Genomic DNA, 19,526 nt, shown 5'->3' with positions numbered 1-19,526 from the left:
TTCCACAGTACCTTAAGGCGGAAGATAAGGTTTTATCTTATCATGAAAGTATTATCGGAAGGACAATTAAGGTTTTGTGTTGTTCAACCAATACATCTCACATCATGGCTGCTCATATTCTTTATTCTGAAGTCTATCTCTTCTCTAAAACCTGCCCGACTTCCAATTTATCAAAGGAAACCTTTTATAGCTGCTTGGAATGCTCCAACGGATCAGTGTTTGATAAAATACAATATAAGACTAAATTTGAAAATGTTTCAGGTGATTGGAAGCCCACTGGCCAAGGCCAGGGGACAAAATGTCACCATATTTTACGTCAACAGATTGGGATACTATCCATGGTATACATCACAGGGGGTCCCCATTAATGGGGGTCTCCCTCAGAACATAAGTTTGCAAGTACATCTAGAGAAAGCTGGCCAAGATATTAATTATTACATCCCTGCTGAAGATTTCAGTGGACTTGCTGTTATCGACTGGGAATATTGGCGACCCCAGTGGGCCCGTAACTGGAACACAAAAGACGTCTACAGACAGAAGTCAAGAAAACTGATTTCTGATATGCAAGAGAATGTATCAACTACTGATATTGAATATTTAGCCAAAGCAACATTTGAAGAAAGTGCAAAAGCTTTCATGAAGGAAACCATCGAATTGGGAATGAAGAGTAGACCCAAGGGCCTATGGGGTTATTATTTATATCCTGATTGCCACAATTATAATGTTTATGCCCCGAATTATACTGGGTCATGCCCGGAAGAGGAAGTGTTGAGAAACAATGAGCTCTCTTGGCTCTGGAATAGCAGTGCTGCTTTGTATCCTTCTATTGGTGTCAGAAAATCTCTCGGAGACAACGAAAACATTTTGCGCTTCTCGCAATTTCGGGTGCACGAATCCATGAGGATCTCCACCATGACATCCCACGATTACGCTCTGCCTGTGTTCGTTTACACAAGGCTAGGCTACAGGGAGGAACCTTTATTTTTTCTTTCTAAGGTAAGACACCCCTTGCTGAGGATGGGGGAGATTTCCTCCCTAACTCTAAAAGAAACATTTCTTTTGTTAATTATGTTCATTGAAGAATTCCCAATTAGTGGTCTTTTAGAAAGGAGCCTAATTCTTTGACTAGCCATCCTCTTAGACTCTTTACTTATGCAAACTGAATTTTAATGATCTTATTTAGAATTATTCTTTTAAGGAACATAGTATGGAGGGAAGGTTTAAAGGTGATAACAACTATTATTGCCTCCTCCCCAGCTTTGATGACCGTCCCTCGCTATTGGCCTTTGTTGAAACGGTTGGTGGCAAACAGGCTGGGAAATCAGAGAGGATGTTTTAAAATGGAATAATTTGGGGCACCTGGGTAGCTCAGTTGGTTAAGTGTCCGCCTTTGGCTCAGGTCATGATCTCCCGGTTTGTGAGTTTGAGCCCGGCTTCAGGCTCTGTGCTGACATCTTGGAGCCTGGAGCCTGCTTCAGATTCTGTATGTCTCCGACTCTCTCTGCCCCTACCCCCACTCACACTCTGTCTCTCTCTCTCTCTCAAAAATAAATAGGGGCGCCTGGGTGGCTCAGTCGGTTGAGTGTCCAACTTCGGCTCAGGTCATGATCTCGCAGTTCGTGAGTTCGAGCCCCGTGTGGGGCTCTGTGCTGACAACTCAGAGCCTGGAACCTGCTTCAGATTCTCTGTCTCTGGCTCTCTCTGCCCCTTCCCCCACTCACACTCTGTCTCTCAAAAAATGAATAAACGTTAAAAAAATGAAATGGAATACTTTGCTCACACATGTGGAAGTGTAATTGGAAGCATTCTTGCTTCTGGCCTCACCATCTAAGGTCAAGAGAAAAAAAGTTTTTCTTTTCATGTATAATACCAGTTTTCATAAAAGGTGTGAGGCACAACAATGCGAATATATGTAACACTACTGAATTTTACCTTTAGAAATGGTTTGGGTAATAAATTTTATGTGTCTGTTTACCATAATTAATAATTTTTTTAAACTGAAAAAAGTTTTTTCAAGAGGCTTAAGGGTGAATCTGCAAAAATAGGTGGCTCTATGGATTTAGCCCTCCCCTTCCCCCCCCCCCCCCCTCGCCAATCAAGTGGGAGATGTGTGATAGTCCTCAGGCACTCCTGGCTGCCCAAGAACAAAGGAAAGGGGGAAAACAAAGGGTTAACTGATAGAGCTCATAGTCTGCAGGACCTAAATCTCCATCACCCCTCCATAATGATGTGGGAAACAAAGGCAGGAGGAAATGTTAGTATTAAATCTCCTTAGAACCTGCGGCCCATTGACAAATACTTAAGGCTGGCAGAGTAAAACGTTTCTCCAGGAACTCCCTGCTGTCTTAATGCTAATGCTTTGCTAGAGGGAAAAACAACCTTAGCTTGACAATAGCTAGGCCTCCAGTATCCTGGGAGTCTTCTTTAGCATAGGAAAATCTCACTGGAAACTTCCCCAGGACTTCCCCCCACCCCCAATTCCATAGTATATAACCAGTCTCTCCTCATGGTCCTGGGGCAGCAACTCTTTCTGCCCATGGATCCTGTCCCTGTGCTTTAATAAAATCACCTTTCTGTACCAAAGACATCTTCAAGAATTCTTTCTTGGTCATTGGCTCCGGACCCCACGAACCCCACTGTCACCCCCAAAAAACCTCATCATTACCCACAAACCATAAGGGTAACTTTTAAAATAGATGAATTTTCAGCCCAATTTCTCTCCCTTTTTCTCCCTTTGCTATTGTAGTCACTCAAATGGAAACTTCTAGAGATAAAAATCTAAAAGTGGATGCCACTCTAATGGTTGGACTTGGGCAATTATGTGTAAACTTTCTATGATAAGAAAACTGGAGACTTGTTCAGGCTTTCACGTGGGTATTTTAAGATATTACTGGGTACTATGACTTTATCACACTTCTTCCTTTCCCACCATTACAAGTTTCAATTCACCAGCGTGTATTAAGATATAAAGATGTTCTGAGTGTGAGATATCTAAAGGAGGAGGCTCAGGACATACCCAGGTGAGGGCTTTAGCATGACCACTAGGCATGTATGGTGCCTTTATTTTTATTTATTTATTTATTTATTTTTTAACGTTTTATTTTATTTTTGGGACAGAGAGAGACAGAGCATGAACGGGGAAGGGGCAGAGAGAGGGAGACACAGAATCGGAAGCAGGCTCCAGGCTCTGAGCCATCAGTCCAGAGCCTGGCCCAGAGCCTGACGCGGGGCTCGAACTCACGGACTGCGAGATCGTGACCTGAGCCGAAGTCGGTCGCTTAACCAACTGAGCCACCCAGGCACCCCATGGTGCCTTTAGAGAGTACAGCTTAATCCTCAGAGGAGGAAAAGACGCGATGTATCAGGATTTGGTAGATGCTATGCCTTGGATGCCATTAATGAGACAAGTAAGGGAAAAAAAGTCTCTATTGTGAACTGATATTTGTACTTCCCAGAAAAGTCAGCAACAAATGATCAAGGATGATAGGAAATCAGTACTGCCTGGTAGGTTTACAAAGTTATCTAGATCTTTACAAAATAGTCTTGACCCTGGAGCTTAAATACTACTTTCTTCTATGAAACTTCGTTTCGTTTTCTATATTTGGCTCAAACAAGTTTCTATCTTTAGTGATAATAAATTCACTTTTGGAAGAAACAACAAACTTTAAGGGACAAAGTGTTCATTTCAAAAGATTAGTTTAGACTATTGGTACATTCTGCACAGTCTGTAAACCTAGATAAGTTTCCTTGAGTAGGCACAGCCTCAGAAATACTTGTTCTAAGTAAAGAAGGAACAATGGTTAGGGTCTCATCTAGCAACAGTTCTCTTTGGCAGTCCCAGGACTCATTCTGTATCATTCTGAAAACTTTCGGAATGGCAAGGTATTTCCAAATGTTTTAAACCCTCAATTTACCCACCATTTTACTGTATTCACCATAAAAATTCTGCCCACAAATTTTTAAAAACCTGATATTCATATATACCAAATCATAAGTGACTAATAATGGCTTCCATGTCCAATCCTCTCAAAGATATCTGCACTGTATTCTTTTTAAGAATATTTATTTATTTTTGAGAGAGAGCTAGAGAGAGAATGAGTGGGGAAGGGGCAGAGAGAGAGAGGGCAGAGGACCCAAAGTGGGCTCCGTGCTGACGACAGAGAGCCTGATGTGGGGCTCAAAACCATGAACCATGAGATTATGACCTGAGCTGAAGTCAGACGCTTAACGGACCAAGCCACCCAGGCACCCCAAAGATATTTTAGTTTTAAGTAATCTTTACACCCACTGTAGGGCTCGAACTTAAAACCCTGAGATCAAGAGTTGTATGCTCCACTGACTGAACCAGCCAGGCACCTAGATATCCGCACTTTAGAGTGTGTGTGTGTGTGTGTTTGTACATGTGTACACACGCATATACAGTAAAACCTTGGATTGTAGGTAACTTGTTCTGTGAGTGTTCCGCAAGACAAGCAAACTTTTCTAATAAATTTTAACTTGATAAACGAGTGATGTCTTGCCATACGAGTAGTACATGATGCCCAACTTCATATGATCACAACTGAGCCAATGGGTCTCTCTCTCTCTCTCAGTCTCTCTCTCTCTCTCTCTCTCTCTCTCTCTCTGCAGGGATGTGGGCAGTCATTTCCCATGCTCCGATGGTCGGTCTCAGGCTGCGTTGTTTGGCAGAAATCAGTGATTTTTCAGAACGTTGGAAGGTGCCCACAACTGGCACTGGTGTATTTTTTGTCAGTTCAATGTACCTATGGACAGTTCTTTGCTTTTCCCTTCAAGAGTAAGCTTAGGAATGCTTTGCTTCATTCTAGGTCAGGCTACCTGCAGATAGAGACCATTTCCTCTGCTGCCTTATTTCCAGTTACATTAAATAGAACATATGGCAAGAATTTATTTATTTATTTATTTTTTTTTTTTTAAATTTTTTTTTTAACATTTATTTATTTTGAGACAGAGAGAGACAGAGCATGAACAGGGGAGGGGCAGAGAGAGAGGGAGACACAGAGCCGGAAGCAGGCTTCAGGATCTGAGCCATCAGCCCAGAGCCCGACGCGGGGCTAGAATTTATTAATACTAAACTATAGTCAGCATCCATTAGTGATGGTGCAAGTCGTCCTACACAATAACCTTCGTCTCTCTAGAGGGTTTGATATACAAGTGCTTTGGATTACAAGCATGTTTCTGGAAAGAATTATGCTTGCAAACCAAGGTTTTACTATAGTTAGGATTAGAAAAACAATTTATCAATAAGTAGCAAATTTCTTAAGCTGTCAGACCTCAGTGCCTCATTGTTTTAATCTATAAAATGGGACAGTATTACCTGCCCTACCTACCTATCAGGAGTATTATGAAAATCAAATGAGAACATTGTATATGAAAATTAGAGGCACTACAAAAATATATGTGGTATAGCTGTCACTTTTGAACAGGTACTGAAGCCTTAAACTCGGAAAGGGAATATGTAGGAATGGAATCTCAGTCAGCAGCCATTGCTTGATGGGATGACATAGGGGCAGTTAGCACCTTATTTCACATGAAAGATTGTCTATGCTACTTACATCTACACAACCTAAATATAACTTGATGCTATGTTTTAAAAAATAATGAAAGGACTTTTCTTGACTAATAGATTTAAAGATGTTTTTCTGTAAAATTAATTAACCTTCCCTCTGCTGGTGCACCAAGGGAAGCTCATTAGTGATGTTCCAGTTCCCCACAGTGGGCACCTTCCTTACATGCACTGTGCTGAGCATCAGGCAATGAAACCCGAGTATGGAGAAAACACTAGGACCTGGCCTGGAAGATTTGTTGCTGTTACATCATGCACTATTGTCTTATTTCTTCTTTTGTATGACATCCCTCATGTGGCTCATGCTCTCATGTGGTCCCTGTGTATTCCCAGAGGCATCTTACCTGTGACTTCTCTCACTGAAAAGTGCCCTTGCTCTTTTGGTCCTCAAACATAGCTGCTCTGTGATTCATTCAACACCCTGCCCTCAGCTAGGTGACAGTGGGCTAATCATTCAACACCCTGCCCTCAGCTAGGTGACAGTGGGCTAATTTGGTAGACAAATTTGCATTAATATCTGGCATTGACTCCTCATCTCCAGTCAACATGTGCATGAAGACTTGCCATTTTGAATCCCTTCCAATAAACTCTACTCTGATAATGATGCTAAAGGACACATTGGGAAGAAACTAACATTCCCAACTGATAATCAACTTGGGAAGGTGTGGGTTTCACCACAAACACCTGCAGCTTTCTTACTTGCTGAGTATGGATCAATAACTATCAATATGAAATGCAAATGCTGTGTCTCCCTCTTTCCTCTGATAACAATGGTTTAACCCAAAGGAATTCATGGGAGATTTGGGGTTTCCAGCTCAGCATGGTAAGAAGCTTGGACGTTGCCACTCCATCCTAAAAAGTAAAAAGCAAAACAAACTGAAAAATCAACCCCTCTTAGATTCAAAGAGAAGTGAGGACACAGAGCCAATTGCTGCCCTCAAAGTTAGGCAGATAGGTGAGTATAGAGAATCACAGCTTATTAGGTCAGAAACCTCTGTGGGGACCACTGCCAGAGTTGGGAAACCTGAACTATAATTGACGAATTGCTGGAGGCTCAGTGTGAAGTCCAGGGGACTCAGTCATGGGTAGGGGGGATATACTTTTGTGAGTTCTAACTCCAAAAGCTTATCAAGTACTCACAGTGAATATCACAGAAAAATCTCATGCATCTGGTAGGGAGGAGGAGGAAAAGAACCATTTTGAATACTTGAGAGCCTTTTGTTCTTTTTTGTTGCTGTAAGTTTTTTAAAACTTATTTTGAGGGAGACAGAGAGAGCAGGGGACAGGCAGAGAGAGAATCCCAAGTAGGCTCCTTGCTGACTTGGGGCTTGATCTCAGGAACTGTGAGATCATGACCTGAGCTGAAATCAAGAGTCGGATGCTTAACCGACTGAGCCACCCAGCTGCCCCAGAGCCTTTTATTCTTGTTAACAAGGTCTGCCATCAGGAGAAGCTATTTTAACCAGAGCCAAACCCCCTGGGGACTTACCAGAGACTAAGTGAACTAGGGGAAGGGAAATACTCAACTCTAGTTGGCTCTAGTCTTCCACTAGGGAGAAGGCAAATGCCCTGCTCTAACCCCATCCTACCTGAGAAGGGGGAAACATAACTGATCAGCTTGTGAATTTCACAGTCCAGAGGCAAAAGCTCACTAAAAGACTGAGACTTAATCATAGGACTATAGAACCCTTCCATTCCCCCTACATCTTACTAGCACATTACTAAGTGCCTATTTATAGCAGTTCCTTTTATGAGCTATTTGCCTATCAAGAAAAGATTAAATCATGTCTAGCCATCAAAAAAAAAAAAAAAAAAAAAGCTACAAGACATTCTAAAAGGCAAAAACAGAATTCGAAGAGACAGAGCAAGCATCAGAACCAGACTCAGCTATGGCAGGGATGTTGGAATTATCAGACTGGAAACTTAAATCAACTGTAATGAACATACAAAGGGCTCTAATGGATAAAGTAGAGAGCATGCAAAAACAGGTGGGCAATGTAAGCACAGAGATGGAAATTCTAAGGAAGAATCAAAAAGAAATGCTAGAGATCAAAAACACTGTAATAGAAATAAGAATGTCTTTGACGAGTTTATTTAGTAGACTGCACATGGCTGGGGAAAGACTTTCTGAGCCAAAGGATATCTCAATAGAAACCTCCAAAACTTAAAAGCAAAGAGAACAAAGACTGAAAAAAACTGGAAGAGTCAAGAACTAAGACACCTGGAAAGGGTGTAACATACAGGTAACAGGAATTCATGGAAGGCCATTGGGAGATTTTGACCCCTCTGATTACATCGTGTGAATATGGCTTCATTGCATTCAAAGTGAGTGGAGGGAGGAGTCCTACTCCATTATATCTTTGCCAAAGGAGGCAATGGACACGGACCCAGTAGAGTACTCCTTCTGGGCACCACGTGGCTGGCTCCTCCTCTGTCCTATATTCATCATATCATAGATAATCTTCAAAACCATTTCACTTCCGCTAACTCATTAGAGCCTCATGAAACTCCTTCCTTTCTTGTTATGTCAGGTCTGACCTATTCAGCAGACACTGTGGTCACAGAAATGGAAACAGATGTGAGCCTGAAAGAGAAATTAGTTCAAACCAAAATCTCTTCCTTTTTTGAAGATTTCCAGGAAAAAAAAAACTTAAAAAAATGAGAGTGTAAAGACTTCAATTTGAGTGGACTATAAGAGTGTCAGATAAGATTTATCTCTCAAGTGTCGATATTAATATAAAATGCCCCAGGTAAAATTCAATTATAAAGTTCTGGTTTTATTTCCCACCAAATCATCCAGTTACATTTTCCAGCATATAATTGGTAGAAATTCATCCTTGGAGTAAAAGGTGAATGCTTAGTATCTTTTTTTGTTTTTTAAAGTTTATTTATTTATTTTGAGACAGAGACAGAGAATGACAACAGGGTCCGCACTCTCAGCACAGAGCTCGACCACACAGGGCTTGAACTCACAAACTGTGAGATCATGACCCACGCCAAAATCAAGAGTTGGATGCCTAACTGACGGAGCCACCCAGGCACCCCTGAATGCTTAGTATCTTAAACAGTGGGAGAGTATACTATAATTTAGTAACTTTATTTAGGAAGCCTACCATAGGAACTTAAATTAGAAAAACAACTGTTAGGGAAAAATCCTTTATATGATGGCCAACAGGACTGATAAGGAAATTTCAGTCCCTGCCTGAAGACTTCCCTTCCAGGTTCTTGTTCCCACCCTGTTTGCCTCAGGCACCAAATTACTACTAATGAGGAATGCAGAAGTAACAGACCGTAAATTGTCCCCTCTGTTGATGCTCAGGTCTCAAACGTCTGGAGAATGATCTCCTCTGAGCCCACCAGTGTAAAATAAACCTCCTCCTGCCTTCCAAGATCTCTGAATGCTGCTTGGTTCTTCTGCCGGGTGATCCAGACCAGTTCCCGTAACACAACTTCATACCTTTAAATCCCAATTTCCTTCTGAAATGGCCTTGCTTCATGTTAATCTTTAAACACTAAAACAATAATCTTTTAGGATTACAAAACCCAAATACCCCTGGTGAGATTCTATTTTTGTTTACCTTCACCATATTAAGAAAAAGGCCACGACTAGATGAATCACAAATAAGGCCCATTAAATCAGATACTTTGAAATGATACACAAATAATTTCAGAGACCAAATATAAGGGCTGGACCAAATCAGAGCCTGCAGGTCCTTAATACTATGTTACTTTGCCTGGCCTTGGGATCCAAGTGACACAAAACCCCTCTGAGTCACTGCGGGGGGGAAGTTCTCGGGAAGGAGAGGGGGGGCGTTGCACACTGGAAAGAGAATTTAGCCAAAAGGAAGGTGAGGTATTCTTCACATTTAGAGAAGCAAACACTTTTGTAACACTCTGGGTCATGTACATAAGGCTGGTTTGTGTGCACGTGCCCCTAGGTGACTTCGATTAAACAGCTTCTGGTGGCTATTTACAGGCTGATTGTCATCGAAATAATATCTTGTTTGGCAAAATGCAAGTTCTTCTTCAAAAATATTTAACGTTTTTCCATATGATTGTGGAGTGTAATTTTTGAGCCTTGGTTCATTCAATATGTGTGTTACTCTAAGAAAGTGGAGAATAAGGATGCTTGGCTGGCTCAGTTGGTGAAGTGTGCAACCCTTGATCTCAGGATTGTGAATTCGAGCCCCACGGGTGTAGAAATTACTTAAAAATAAAGTCTTAAAAAGAGTGGAAAATCATCCTATTATAATGAACTCAGCCTCCAACCCTAATCCCTGGCACGCCGTTTTATATCCAAATGAATAATAAACTCTACTCTCTTCAATCTAGCAAGATCTAATCAGTACTATCGGAGAAAGTGCTGCCTTGGGAGCTGCAGGCATTGTTATCTGGGGAGACATGAACTTAACTTCATCTGAGGTAAGGCAGTACCTCAAAGGCACAGTTAATATTATTTAAAGTATTTGTTCTTTTCTTCTAGAGCTAACTCCAGTTGGAACTCTCCTGGCTCCCACAATAAACCAGCTTTAGAATTAAAGTCCGAATCGAGGGGCGCTTGGGTGGCTCAGTCGGTTAAGCATCCGACTTCAGCTCAAGTCACGACCTCACGGTCCGTGAGTTCGAGCCCCGCGTCGGGCTCTGGGCTGACGGCTCGGAGCCTGGAGCCTGTTTCCGATTCTGTGTCTCCCTCTCTCTCTGCCCCTCCCCTGTTCACGCTCTCTCTCTGTCTCAAAAATAAATAAACGTTAAAAAAAAAAAATTAAAAAAAAAAAAAAAAGTCCGAATCGGTGCCCAACACATAGAAGGTGCTCAATAATATTATTAACATTTGTTAAGATAGTAATCAGAATACTGACATTTTTTAACCACTCGTTTATAGGCTACGATTGTGCTAAATGCTCTTTGTTTTGGACTTAGTTACTTACTGGTCGTAATAACCCTTATGAGGTAGGGCCTACCACCCTCATTTATAGAGGAAGACACAAGAGAGGAAATCCAACTAGAGTAACATCTAGTTAGGCTAGTTAATGGTGAAGCTGGCATTAACCAGAGTTTGACTCCGGAGCCCTTCCATTTAACTACTATTAAATGTGCTATATCCTATTTTGAGAAGAAGGAACAGATGGTATCTTTTTAATCTCCACATTGAACGTATTTGTCCTCTATGGGGAAATTAGCTAAGAATTAAGAGCATTTAAAATGAGATTTATATGTCTCTTCAAATTTCTCTCAGTTCACATATCACTTACTCGAAGAAGTCTTCCTAGTGTTCCCCAATTCACATTAGTCACAATCTCTTCTGTATTTCCAGATGTTGTTTGTTTATATCTCTATAGTGTGATACATTTTCCTGGAATTGTAATACTTGTATCCTCAAAACTTTTTTAAATTGAATTTTTTGCAAGTTCATGATGATCTGATATTATTCTTAGAATTTCAAAGGCTCAGCTTGTTGCTGCCAAGATATCTTTCATGAAGCTGTGATAATATAAGGTTAGGTCTCCTCTGCCCAATAGGAGAATTAGGTAGAAATGGGGAGAAGGAATTCCTGACTCTCCAGGTGTGATAGTTCTCCTCCAGCCCATGTGACTCACGAGAAGCACTTCATCAGGAAGTTTAATGCAGGAAGTGCATAAACCAGGTGGTCTCTGTTTAGAACACATAACGGAACCACAAAAAAAATGATCTAGTCATCCTTCTAAGCTTTCTTGTGTTTGAATTGTATACACAAATTCTAGAAGTCTAGAACCCAGGGAAGTTGATATTTGAGCATAATTAACAGGAAAATCCAGGAAGCTACAGGTTGACAATAAATCGGTAGAATACGAGGATTCAGGTTCCTACACAACCATGAAAGGTACCACAACACCCAAAAGGTGGCCAGAGGACACCAGCTGTGGCATGATTTCTAATTTAGGTTTGTTCTTTTTTTTCACATGCATTAACTTGGGAGCTAGAGGGAGAAAAAGAAGATGTAAATTGGAAGCAGGCAAGGTCATTACATGCTGACCCTGGGGCCCATTTGCAAGTTCAGTTGCTTAGCCCCTAGTGTAACAAATGTTCCATCTCCTGCCCCTTGGACCTTTCATCTTTTCTGATCTAGATCCCCTGTGTTACAGCACCTGAGCCTAAGAGATCAACCACTGGCGCCAAGATGTTAGGTGTCACTCGAGTCCAAAGAACTGCCTCGTGGGCATAGATGTTCTAACCCTCCCGGTGCCAGAAAGAACACTAAACCCATTCGTTTCTACATTTCTAGGGTAACTGTACAAAGGTGAAGCAGTATGTGAGCTCTGACTTAGGGCGCTACATAGTCAACGTGACCAGAGCTGCTGAGGTATGCAGCCTTCACCTCTGCCAGAGTAATGGGAGATGCATAAGGAAGATATGGAACTCTCCGGATTACCTTCACTTGAACCCTGTAAATTACCACATAGAAGCCTCCGAGGATGGAGAATTTACTGTGAAAGGAAAAGCATCTGATACAGACCTGGAAGTGATGGAGGAGAAATTTTCCTGTCACTGTTATCAGGGATACGAAGGAGCTGACTGCAGAGAAACGAAGACGCTGGATGGCTGCTCTGGGGTTTTCTCTTTTTCCGGCTCACTGATAACACTATGCCTGCTGGTTTTAGCAGGTTATCAAAGCAGTTGGTTGTGAGATAATTGAGTTTAAAGGGAATTGTATGGCCTGTAATCACTTAGAGAAGAGAGGAAACTTAGGACAGTTTTTTTCTCTTATGAAATCCATTGAGAAATATCATAAGTAGACATTATGTATGTCACTTAACATAAGCAGGAACATGCTGCTTTATTTGACTCCGATTTGGCTGAGAAACCAGATCCAGGAATAAAATCAATGCACTCTTCTTCATTACTGGAATGTTTAAGTTGTGGTTAAACCGGAGCTAGTATATTTTAGTCTTTATATGAACGTGTGTGTGTGTGTGTGTGTGTGTGTGTGTGTACACACATATATTTAATTATTGGTTTCAAAGACTGTTTTTTCTGGCTAGCAATTTATTTAAAAAAATTTTTTTTAATCTTTATTTTTGAGAAAGAGAGAGAGTGTGAGCAGGGGAGGGGCACAGAGAGAGGGAGACACAGAATTCGAAGCAGGCTCCAGGCTCCGAGCTGTCAGCACAGAGCCCAATGCGGGGCTCGAACTCATGAAACGTGAGTTCATGACCTGAGCCAAAGTCGGACGCTCAACCGACTGAGCCACCCAGGCGCCCCTCTGGCTAGCAATTCATTAAGGACAGATTACTAATTATCTGATTCAACAGAAGAGGACACTGCAGGGTATGAACTGGTCACTCAGTCTACTGAAGAGGACCAAATGCAGAGTGTCTGTTCCAGTCTTACGTTCACACTGGGCTTCTCTTCCCCACCTGAGCTCATTGAGCACAGAACCAGGTCCTGGTGTGACTTCTCATAGGGGTGCAGAGATTGAGGCAAGGGGAGCTGTTCCCAATTCATTACAAAGCCGTCTCTTCTAATATGGTGCTTCTCTCACCCACTATGAGTCCTCTTACAGACCCTGGCAATGTAAATACTGTGAAAGGCTTCAGAATAGTATCCACACTTGCCTAGACTGACATTGCTCTAGATCCAGAAATTGATGTTTTGCTAATAAAAAGGTGGTTTGTGTCTTTGCTAAACTTTTGCAAAAGTCATCACTAAAAGAAATATTTAATAAACAGTTAAGAGACCTAGAAGTGCTATTGGGAAGGGGTCCTACCAATAAATATTTGATATTTTGACCCCATATATAAGTTTTGATCAGTGCGGTTATAAGGTCAATTTGAACTTAATTTGAATCGTGGTTTCATTACCCATCTGGACGTGTGACTCTGGGCAAGTTATTTATATTTCCCATTTTCTTGCTGACATTTGATAATATAATTCTCACCTCAGTGAATTATTCTGCAGAGTAAATGGAATAGCATGTCCCATGCATACTTTGGCTCTTAATAGATGTTGCTAATCTTCAAGTATCTCCCTTGATCACCAAAGTAATGGAAACACTTATGATAAAACAGGGTCTTGGGTAGTTTCCTCTTTCTGATGTTACGTTCTGTTTATAACCACTTATGCACTGTGTTCTCTTGAGAGGCATGTACAATTGATAGGATTTCCTTCCCCTGGAGAAAATTTCCTCCGAAGGTAAACCCAAGATAGGTATGATGCTATTTTGGAGGCATGAGAATTGATTTAGCCTCCTGCTCCACTTCTTCTCCCTTTCTAGAAACATTTGCAGCCCAGGTGTACTGTTTGAATTCCAGGTCCAGCTTGTCAAAGTTACCGACATGGTTAGGGTCCAATTTCTAAATGTGAAATACAAACAAAATGACATAAAAACCTTTTATAATACTATGAATTAAAAATATCATTGCACAGATTAACTTCTTTTTTTAATTTTTTTTTAAATGTTTATTCATTTTTGAAGGAGAGAGAGACCAAACATGAGCGGGGGAGGGGCAGAGAAAGACAGAGACACAGAATTCAAAGCAGGCTCCAGGCTCTGAGTTGTCAGCACAGAGCCTGACACGGGGCTTAAACTCATGAACCATGAGATCATGACCTGAGCTGAAGTCGGTCGCTTAATCGACTAAGCCACCCAGGCACCCCACACAGATTAACTTCTTAAAAATTAAGATTTTTTTCCAAATCAAAGTTGATATAATCACATAATAGAAAATTTGGAAAATAGAAAAAATAAGGGAGGTCACCAATAATCACTGTAACATATATTGGCAACTTTTGGTATATTTCTTTTTAGCATTTCTTCTAAAGACTTTTTTTCCATGATTGTAATAATGACATATGCATAATTTTACATCCTGTGCTTTTCATTTAACCATGTTGTAAGGAGTTTTCATGCTATTTCATAATCCTCACCGATATTATTTGAGTATCATCTTTAAAGCCACAGAATAGTCTGTCAACTGAATGTGGAAAAATTTAATCAACAATTTGCCTTAAGTTTTAAGTTTAAAAAAAATTTTTTTTTAACATTTATTTATTTTTGAGACAGAGAGAGACAGAGCATGAACGGGGGAGGGGCAGAGAGAGAGGGAGACACAGAATCGGAAGCATGCTCCAGGCTCTGAGCCATCAGCCCAGAGCCCGACGCGGGGCTTGAACTCCTGGACCGCGAGATCGTGACCTGAGCTGAAGTCAGACGCTCAACCGACTGAGCCACCCAGATGCCCCAAGTTTTAAGGTTTAAATGTCAAGCTTTTACTACTTAGCCACCTAATCAGAGAATATTTCCCAGATTACCCTCCTAATTCATTCATTCACCTAATATTCAGTTTTTACATTAATCAATTTATTAAGCATTACTTATCAGGTACTATTGAAACATATCCTTGAACAAAACAAAGAACTTTGTCTTCTTAGAACTTACATCTAGATGGACATTAAACATACCAATTAGCAATTTAAAATATTTTTTAAGTTAAAAAAAAATTTTTTTTTGAGAGAGAGAAAGTGGGGGGAGGGGGAGAGAGAATCCCAAGCAGGCTCCATGCTGTCAGCACAGAGCCCGTTGTGGGGCTCGAACTCATGAACTGTGAGATCATGACTTGAGCTGAAATCAAGAGTTGGATCCTTGCCGACTCAGCCACCCAGGTGTGCCCCGTTAGGAAATTTATATTAGATATGAAATCTATGGGGAATAAAAGAGAGAGCAGAGTGGGGAAGGATGGGATTTTTCATGTATTGAGCCTCACTGAGCAGATGCTGTGTGAATGAGAGAGAGTTAGCTATGAGGATGTTTGGGGGAACAGTATTTCAGGCAAATGAATCAACGGGTACACATTTGATAGCTGGTGTGGTGTATTCAAGGAAGAGCAAAGAAGGCACTAGGGCTGGATCTTCTCTTCACCATTAACTTCCTTTTATTTTTTGGTTGGTAGCATTTATCACCATCTGACATAGTGTATATGACATATTTGTCTCTTTCTTTCTTCCCTTACTAGAATGTAAACTAGAAAAATGACAACTTCATTGTGTTCAGTATTTGCTAGAACACTACTTGCTACAGTGCCTACCACATAGTATATGTCCAATAAGTATTCTGAGTTTTTTTCTTAAATTTATTGAAGTACTCCCTACACCTCATGTGGGGCTCGAACTCATGACCCTGAGTCTGAGTCACATGCTCTTCCAAGTGAGCCAGCCAGGTGCCCCCCAGAATTAATGAATCAATCAATGATTCAGAAATCTGAATCAGTGGAAGCAATATATTTGTCATAAGTTTTTTTTTTAATTCTGCACATTAATAGTAAGTTATTGCAAAGCCATACTTAAGCATTAGTGTTCTATTCTAATCCTAGCACATTAGCCTCTGAAATCTGTAGTTTAACTCCACTGTGAAGATCTCAGGCCTGAAGAGAATAAATCGCTTGGCAAAGTCAAAGAGTCAGTTTGTAAAAGAACCCAATCTGGGGGTTAGGGGATGAGTGAAATAGGTGATAAGCATCAAAGAGTACACTTATTACGATGGGCACTGAATAATGTATAAAATTGTTGGATTACTATATTGTATACCTGAAACTAATATAACACTGTATTTTAACTCTACTGGAATTAAAATTAAAAACTTAAAAAAAAAAAAAAAGAAAGAATACTTCCCACACCCCCAGCAAAAAACAATAACAAATAAAAAAAATGCCCAATCCAGAATCCGAGTTGCCTAATTTTCTTTCACCATAACTGGTTGTAATGGAATCCAAATATATTCATTCAGCTTTGATTATGAATTCAATGCATTTCAAAAAATTAATTTGGGCTACTATTGCTAATTATGTTCAATCAAACTCCAGATATTCCAGTTTTAGATCCTCTGTTTAATTTGACTCACTTCTGGAAAGGAAATATACATCCTGAGCTGCTTTAATGGACAATCTTTAGATTGTCCTAACTTCCCTTTACGGAAACAACAAAGTACTTAGCCTCTCTAAGCTGCCATATTCTCTTTTATAAAAGGAAGATAATAATGGTATCTTTTGTCTTTTTATACAGATGTAATGAAATCAAGTACGTAAAATACTTAGCATAAAACCTGGCACATAAAAAATCCCTAGCAAATGTTAGCTATTATTATCAAGTACTTTCAATATTGCTTCCCATAAAAACTGTGATAGGCAATATTATCTCTATTTTGAAGTAGAGTTATGTATGATTTAGAGTATTGAAATGACTAACTTAATATCACAAAGAAGTATCAAAGCCTGAACCCTTTTTAAGGAAATTTAAAGTAGTTATCTTTTCATCAGATCTCAGCAGAATACAGAAGACTTATTTGTACCAAGTTTATTTTTACTAATTTACGGGGATACATAAATTACAAGCATACTGATTCTGTTTTCAGATAATCCATGCTTTTTTTTGACCCCATGTAGGAAAACTGTTAAATTAACCAATCTACTAGCAACGTACCCTTAGCTTGCATAGTCTAAATATCTAAATGCCATTTACCTATAAAAGAAACCAGCGTCTCTTAGGAGAATGTCTGATTCTAGGTCTAAGACAGGAAATGTACAAAATCTGAAACATCTTGTTATACCATTAAGCAAGGATGCTATCAAGGATCACTAGACTTGTATCATAAATACTCACTAGCCAACATAAAGAGTCTTCCGCTGCCAAAGGTGGGAAAATTCAAGAATCACTAAAGAAATAACTGCAGTGGATTGAAATGCATGAAATGTATTTAAATCCATGAGGTCAAAGAGATATTAAAGAAAAACCTTCATTGACTGCTTTGAAGGATGTTAAGGAACCAACCTATTATTCTGAAAACTGGTAAATAACAGGAAAGAATCAACCATTTATTGAGCTATTTCCTATATGAACTCTATATACCTCAGGGTAACCAAATAATGGAAGAGGGAAATTTTCTTTTTGAAGCCAACGAATGAAGAAGGCATGATAAAATTAGAATATAACCATTTTGCGATTCCTAATGAATTACTGGCTCAGGCACAGATCATCAATGGCTGCTAATATCATGAAAAGAGATAAAGCCAGACATTACCTACCACCTAACTGAAGTATATAACACTAGCTAAGAACAAATCCTTCCAGAAATCAAACAGAAATCTGATCAGCCTTCTACCAATTCACAGGAAGCATAAGGAACAAAGGAAAATGCAGAACAACATGACAGGGATATAAAGATCAAAATTCATATCCTAGGGAGATTTGTAGGACAAATAATCCGGTTTTATCAACAAATACATTGTGAAGGAAAAAAAAAAGGAGAAAGAGCCAATATGTATATCAACATGGGCTTGTTAAATGAATTATAGTAGATTTATACAATGGGATAACATTCAGCTTTAAAAGGGAATGAGGAAGTTCTCTGTAGGCTGCTGTCAAAAGACGTTTAAAATACAGTTGTCTTGTTTAGGCTTCTTTTTGACTTCTGTCTAATCACATTGGAGGAAACTCATGACCTTATACATTAGAAATGTATTTCCAACCACATTTTAGAAAGACTTCCTGGAGACAGCTAAACTAATCTAAAGTTTCTTAAGGTCTAGTAGGTATTGTACTCTGAGGTATACAAACACAAGGGCCATAAGTGATTGACCATCTAAACTCAAGGAAATGATAATATCATCAAGAAAAGGGAAACAGAATAAACCATTATTAAGCCATGTACCTCAAATAAAAGTAATATATATATCTATCAATATTTTTTAGAAATTTGCTTATTCTAAATTTGGAGTGGCAGCTCTATTATGTTATATTTTAAAATGATAGAATAAAATTTAATAACAGGAAAAATAAATACTGTGTCAAAGTGAATGTTAATATTGTGCTTTTTGTTTCTACTAGAGAACTAAATGTAAACACTTGCTGCTTCCTTTGTCTTTAAGGTTAATTTTAAGAACTTGGAAAATTTTTAACGTTGCTGAACATCCGTTTACGAACTTGATACTTTGTTCTTCTCTGCAGAGCCAGGAACCATCAATTTTTCACTTCAAATATCCCTTTTATTATGCAAACTTAGAACTCTGTTCTTTGTGTCTGGAAAGTAAAAGTCTTAGGTCTTCATTGAGACCACTTACTCCATTTTGTTCTACTAAGATACTAAGAGAAGTAATTTTATGCATTCAAATTTATTGATACCCCCAAATAACTTATAATTCCTTTGTCAAGGAAAAATAGATAATAAATGTACTACATGTTGGAATGTGTTTGCACTCCTAAGTATAAGAGCATGCTATACTCTCACTTAGGAGCATTTACTCATTTTAATTTGTGTGTATTCTTATAATCTATATTTCCCCCGGGATATATGAAATCTGCCCTTCCCCCTTTTTAAAAATATTAATTTATTTTGCCCTTTGGAGGCAGATAGTGCAAGACTGCTCTACAAAGTGCACAGGGGCTAAGAATCGTAAGACTCACTACTTGATCATCTTAAGACGGTAGGTGATATTCTAGCTATCACATCTGAATTCCAGGCAGCCCAACGGAAGAAAATCCAAAGAAGAAATAAAGCAAACACAATAAATCTCCTTTAGAATATTTCCCAGAAACTGTCTGGGGGAATACCTGTTTATATCCTTTGGCAGAATTTGTTCAGTTGACCCCGTCCAACTGCAAGGAAGACAGAAATGTGGTCTTATTTCTGACAGCCATTTGGCTAGTTTAAAATCTATTACTATTAAAAAAGAGAACAGGAGATTGGAGAATAACGGACAGTCTATGCCACTCCTATATCCTGTACAATGGACACTTTTTTCATTCCACTTTCTTTTCCCCCTGTTCACCAAATCTTCCTGAACAGTGGGGACTATCTTGTTCACCATTGTATCTCTAGGCCAAACTCAGACCAGGCACATAGGAGGTACTTGAAAAATGTTTGTTAAAACAGAGAATAATAATTCAGTTTTTCCTAGCCAGAGATGCATGTTAA

The 19,526-nt window shown here is 39.6% G+C and overlaps 1 protein-coding gene across 1 annotated transcript; it reads left to right on the top strand.

Annotated features, from left to right (window-relative positions):
- On the top strand, positions 1–12,464 carry HYAL4 (hyaluronidase 4). Its single transcript, XM_058723479.1, has 3 exons — positions 1–996; positions 9,917–10,006; positions 11,847–12,464. Exons 1-3 carry the CDS (start codon positions 43–45, stop codon positions 12,246–12,248), a joined length of 1,446 nt encoding a protein of 481 aa, XP_058579462.1. The 5' UTR covers positions 1–42; the 3' UTR covers positions 12,249–12,464.
- The last annotated feature ends 7,062 nt before the right edge of the window (positions 12,465–19,526 follow it).

Source organism: Neofelis nebulosa, chromosome 4 (genome assembly GCF_028018385.1).
Source record: "Neofelis nebulosa isolate mNeoNeb1 chromosome 4, mNeoNeb1.pri, whole genome shotgun sequence".
Taxonomy (NCBI): Eukaryota; Metazoa; Chordata; class Mammalia; order Carnivora; family Felidae; genus Neofelis; species Neofelis nebulosa.
The sequence above is the reverse complement of the archived record's forward strand: the minus strand, read 5'-3'. Positions and strand labels throughout refer to the sequence as shown.

Excerpts from the sequence above, each read along its gene's own strand:
- HYAL4 (XM_058723479.1), top strand. The coding sequence starts at position 43 with ATGAAAGTATTATCGGAAGGACAATTAAGGTTTTGTGTTGTTCAACCA. Across the intron at positions 997-9,916 it reads CTTTATTTTTTCTTTCTAAG|CAAGATCTAATCAGTACTAT; the intron begins GTAAGACACCCC and ends TCTTCAATCTAG. Across the intron at positions 10,007-11,846 it reads TGAACTTAACTTCATCTGAG|GGTAACTGTACAAAGGTGAA; the intron begins GTAAGGCAGTAC and ends CTACATTTCTAG.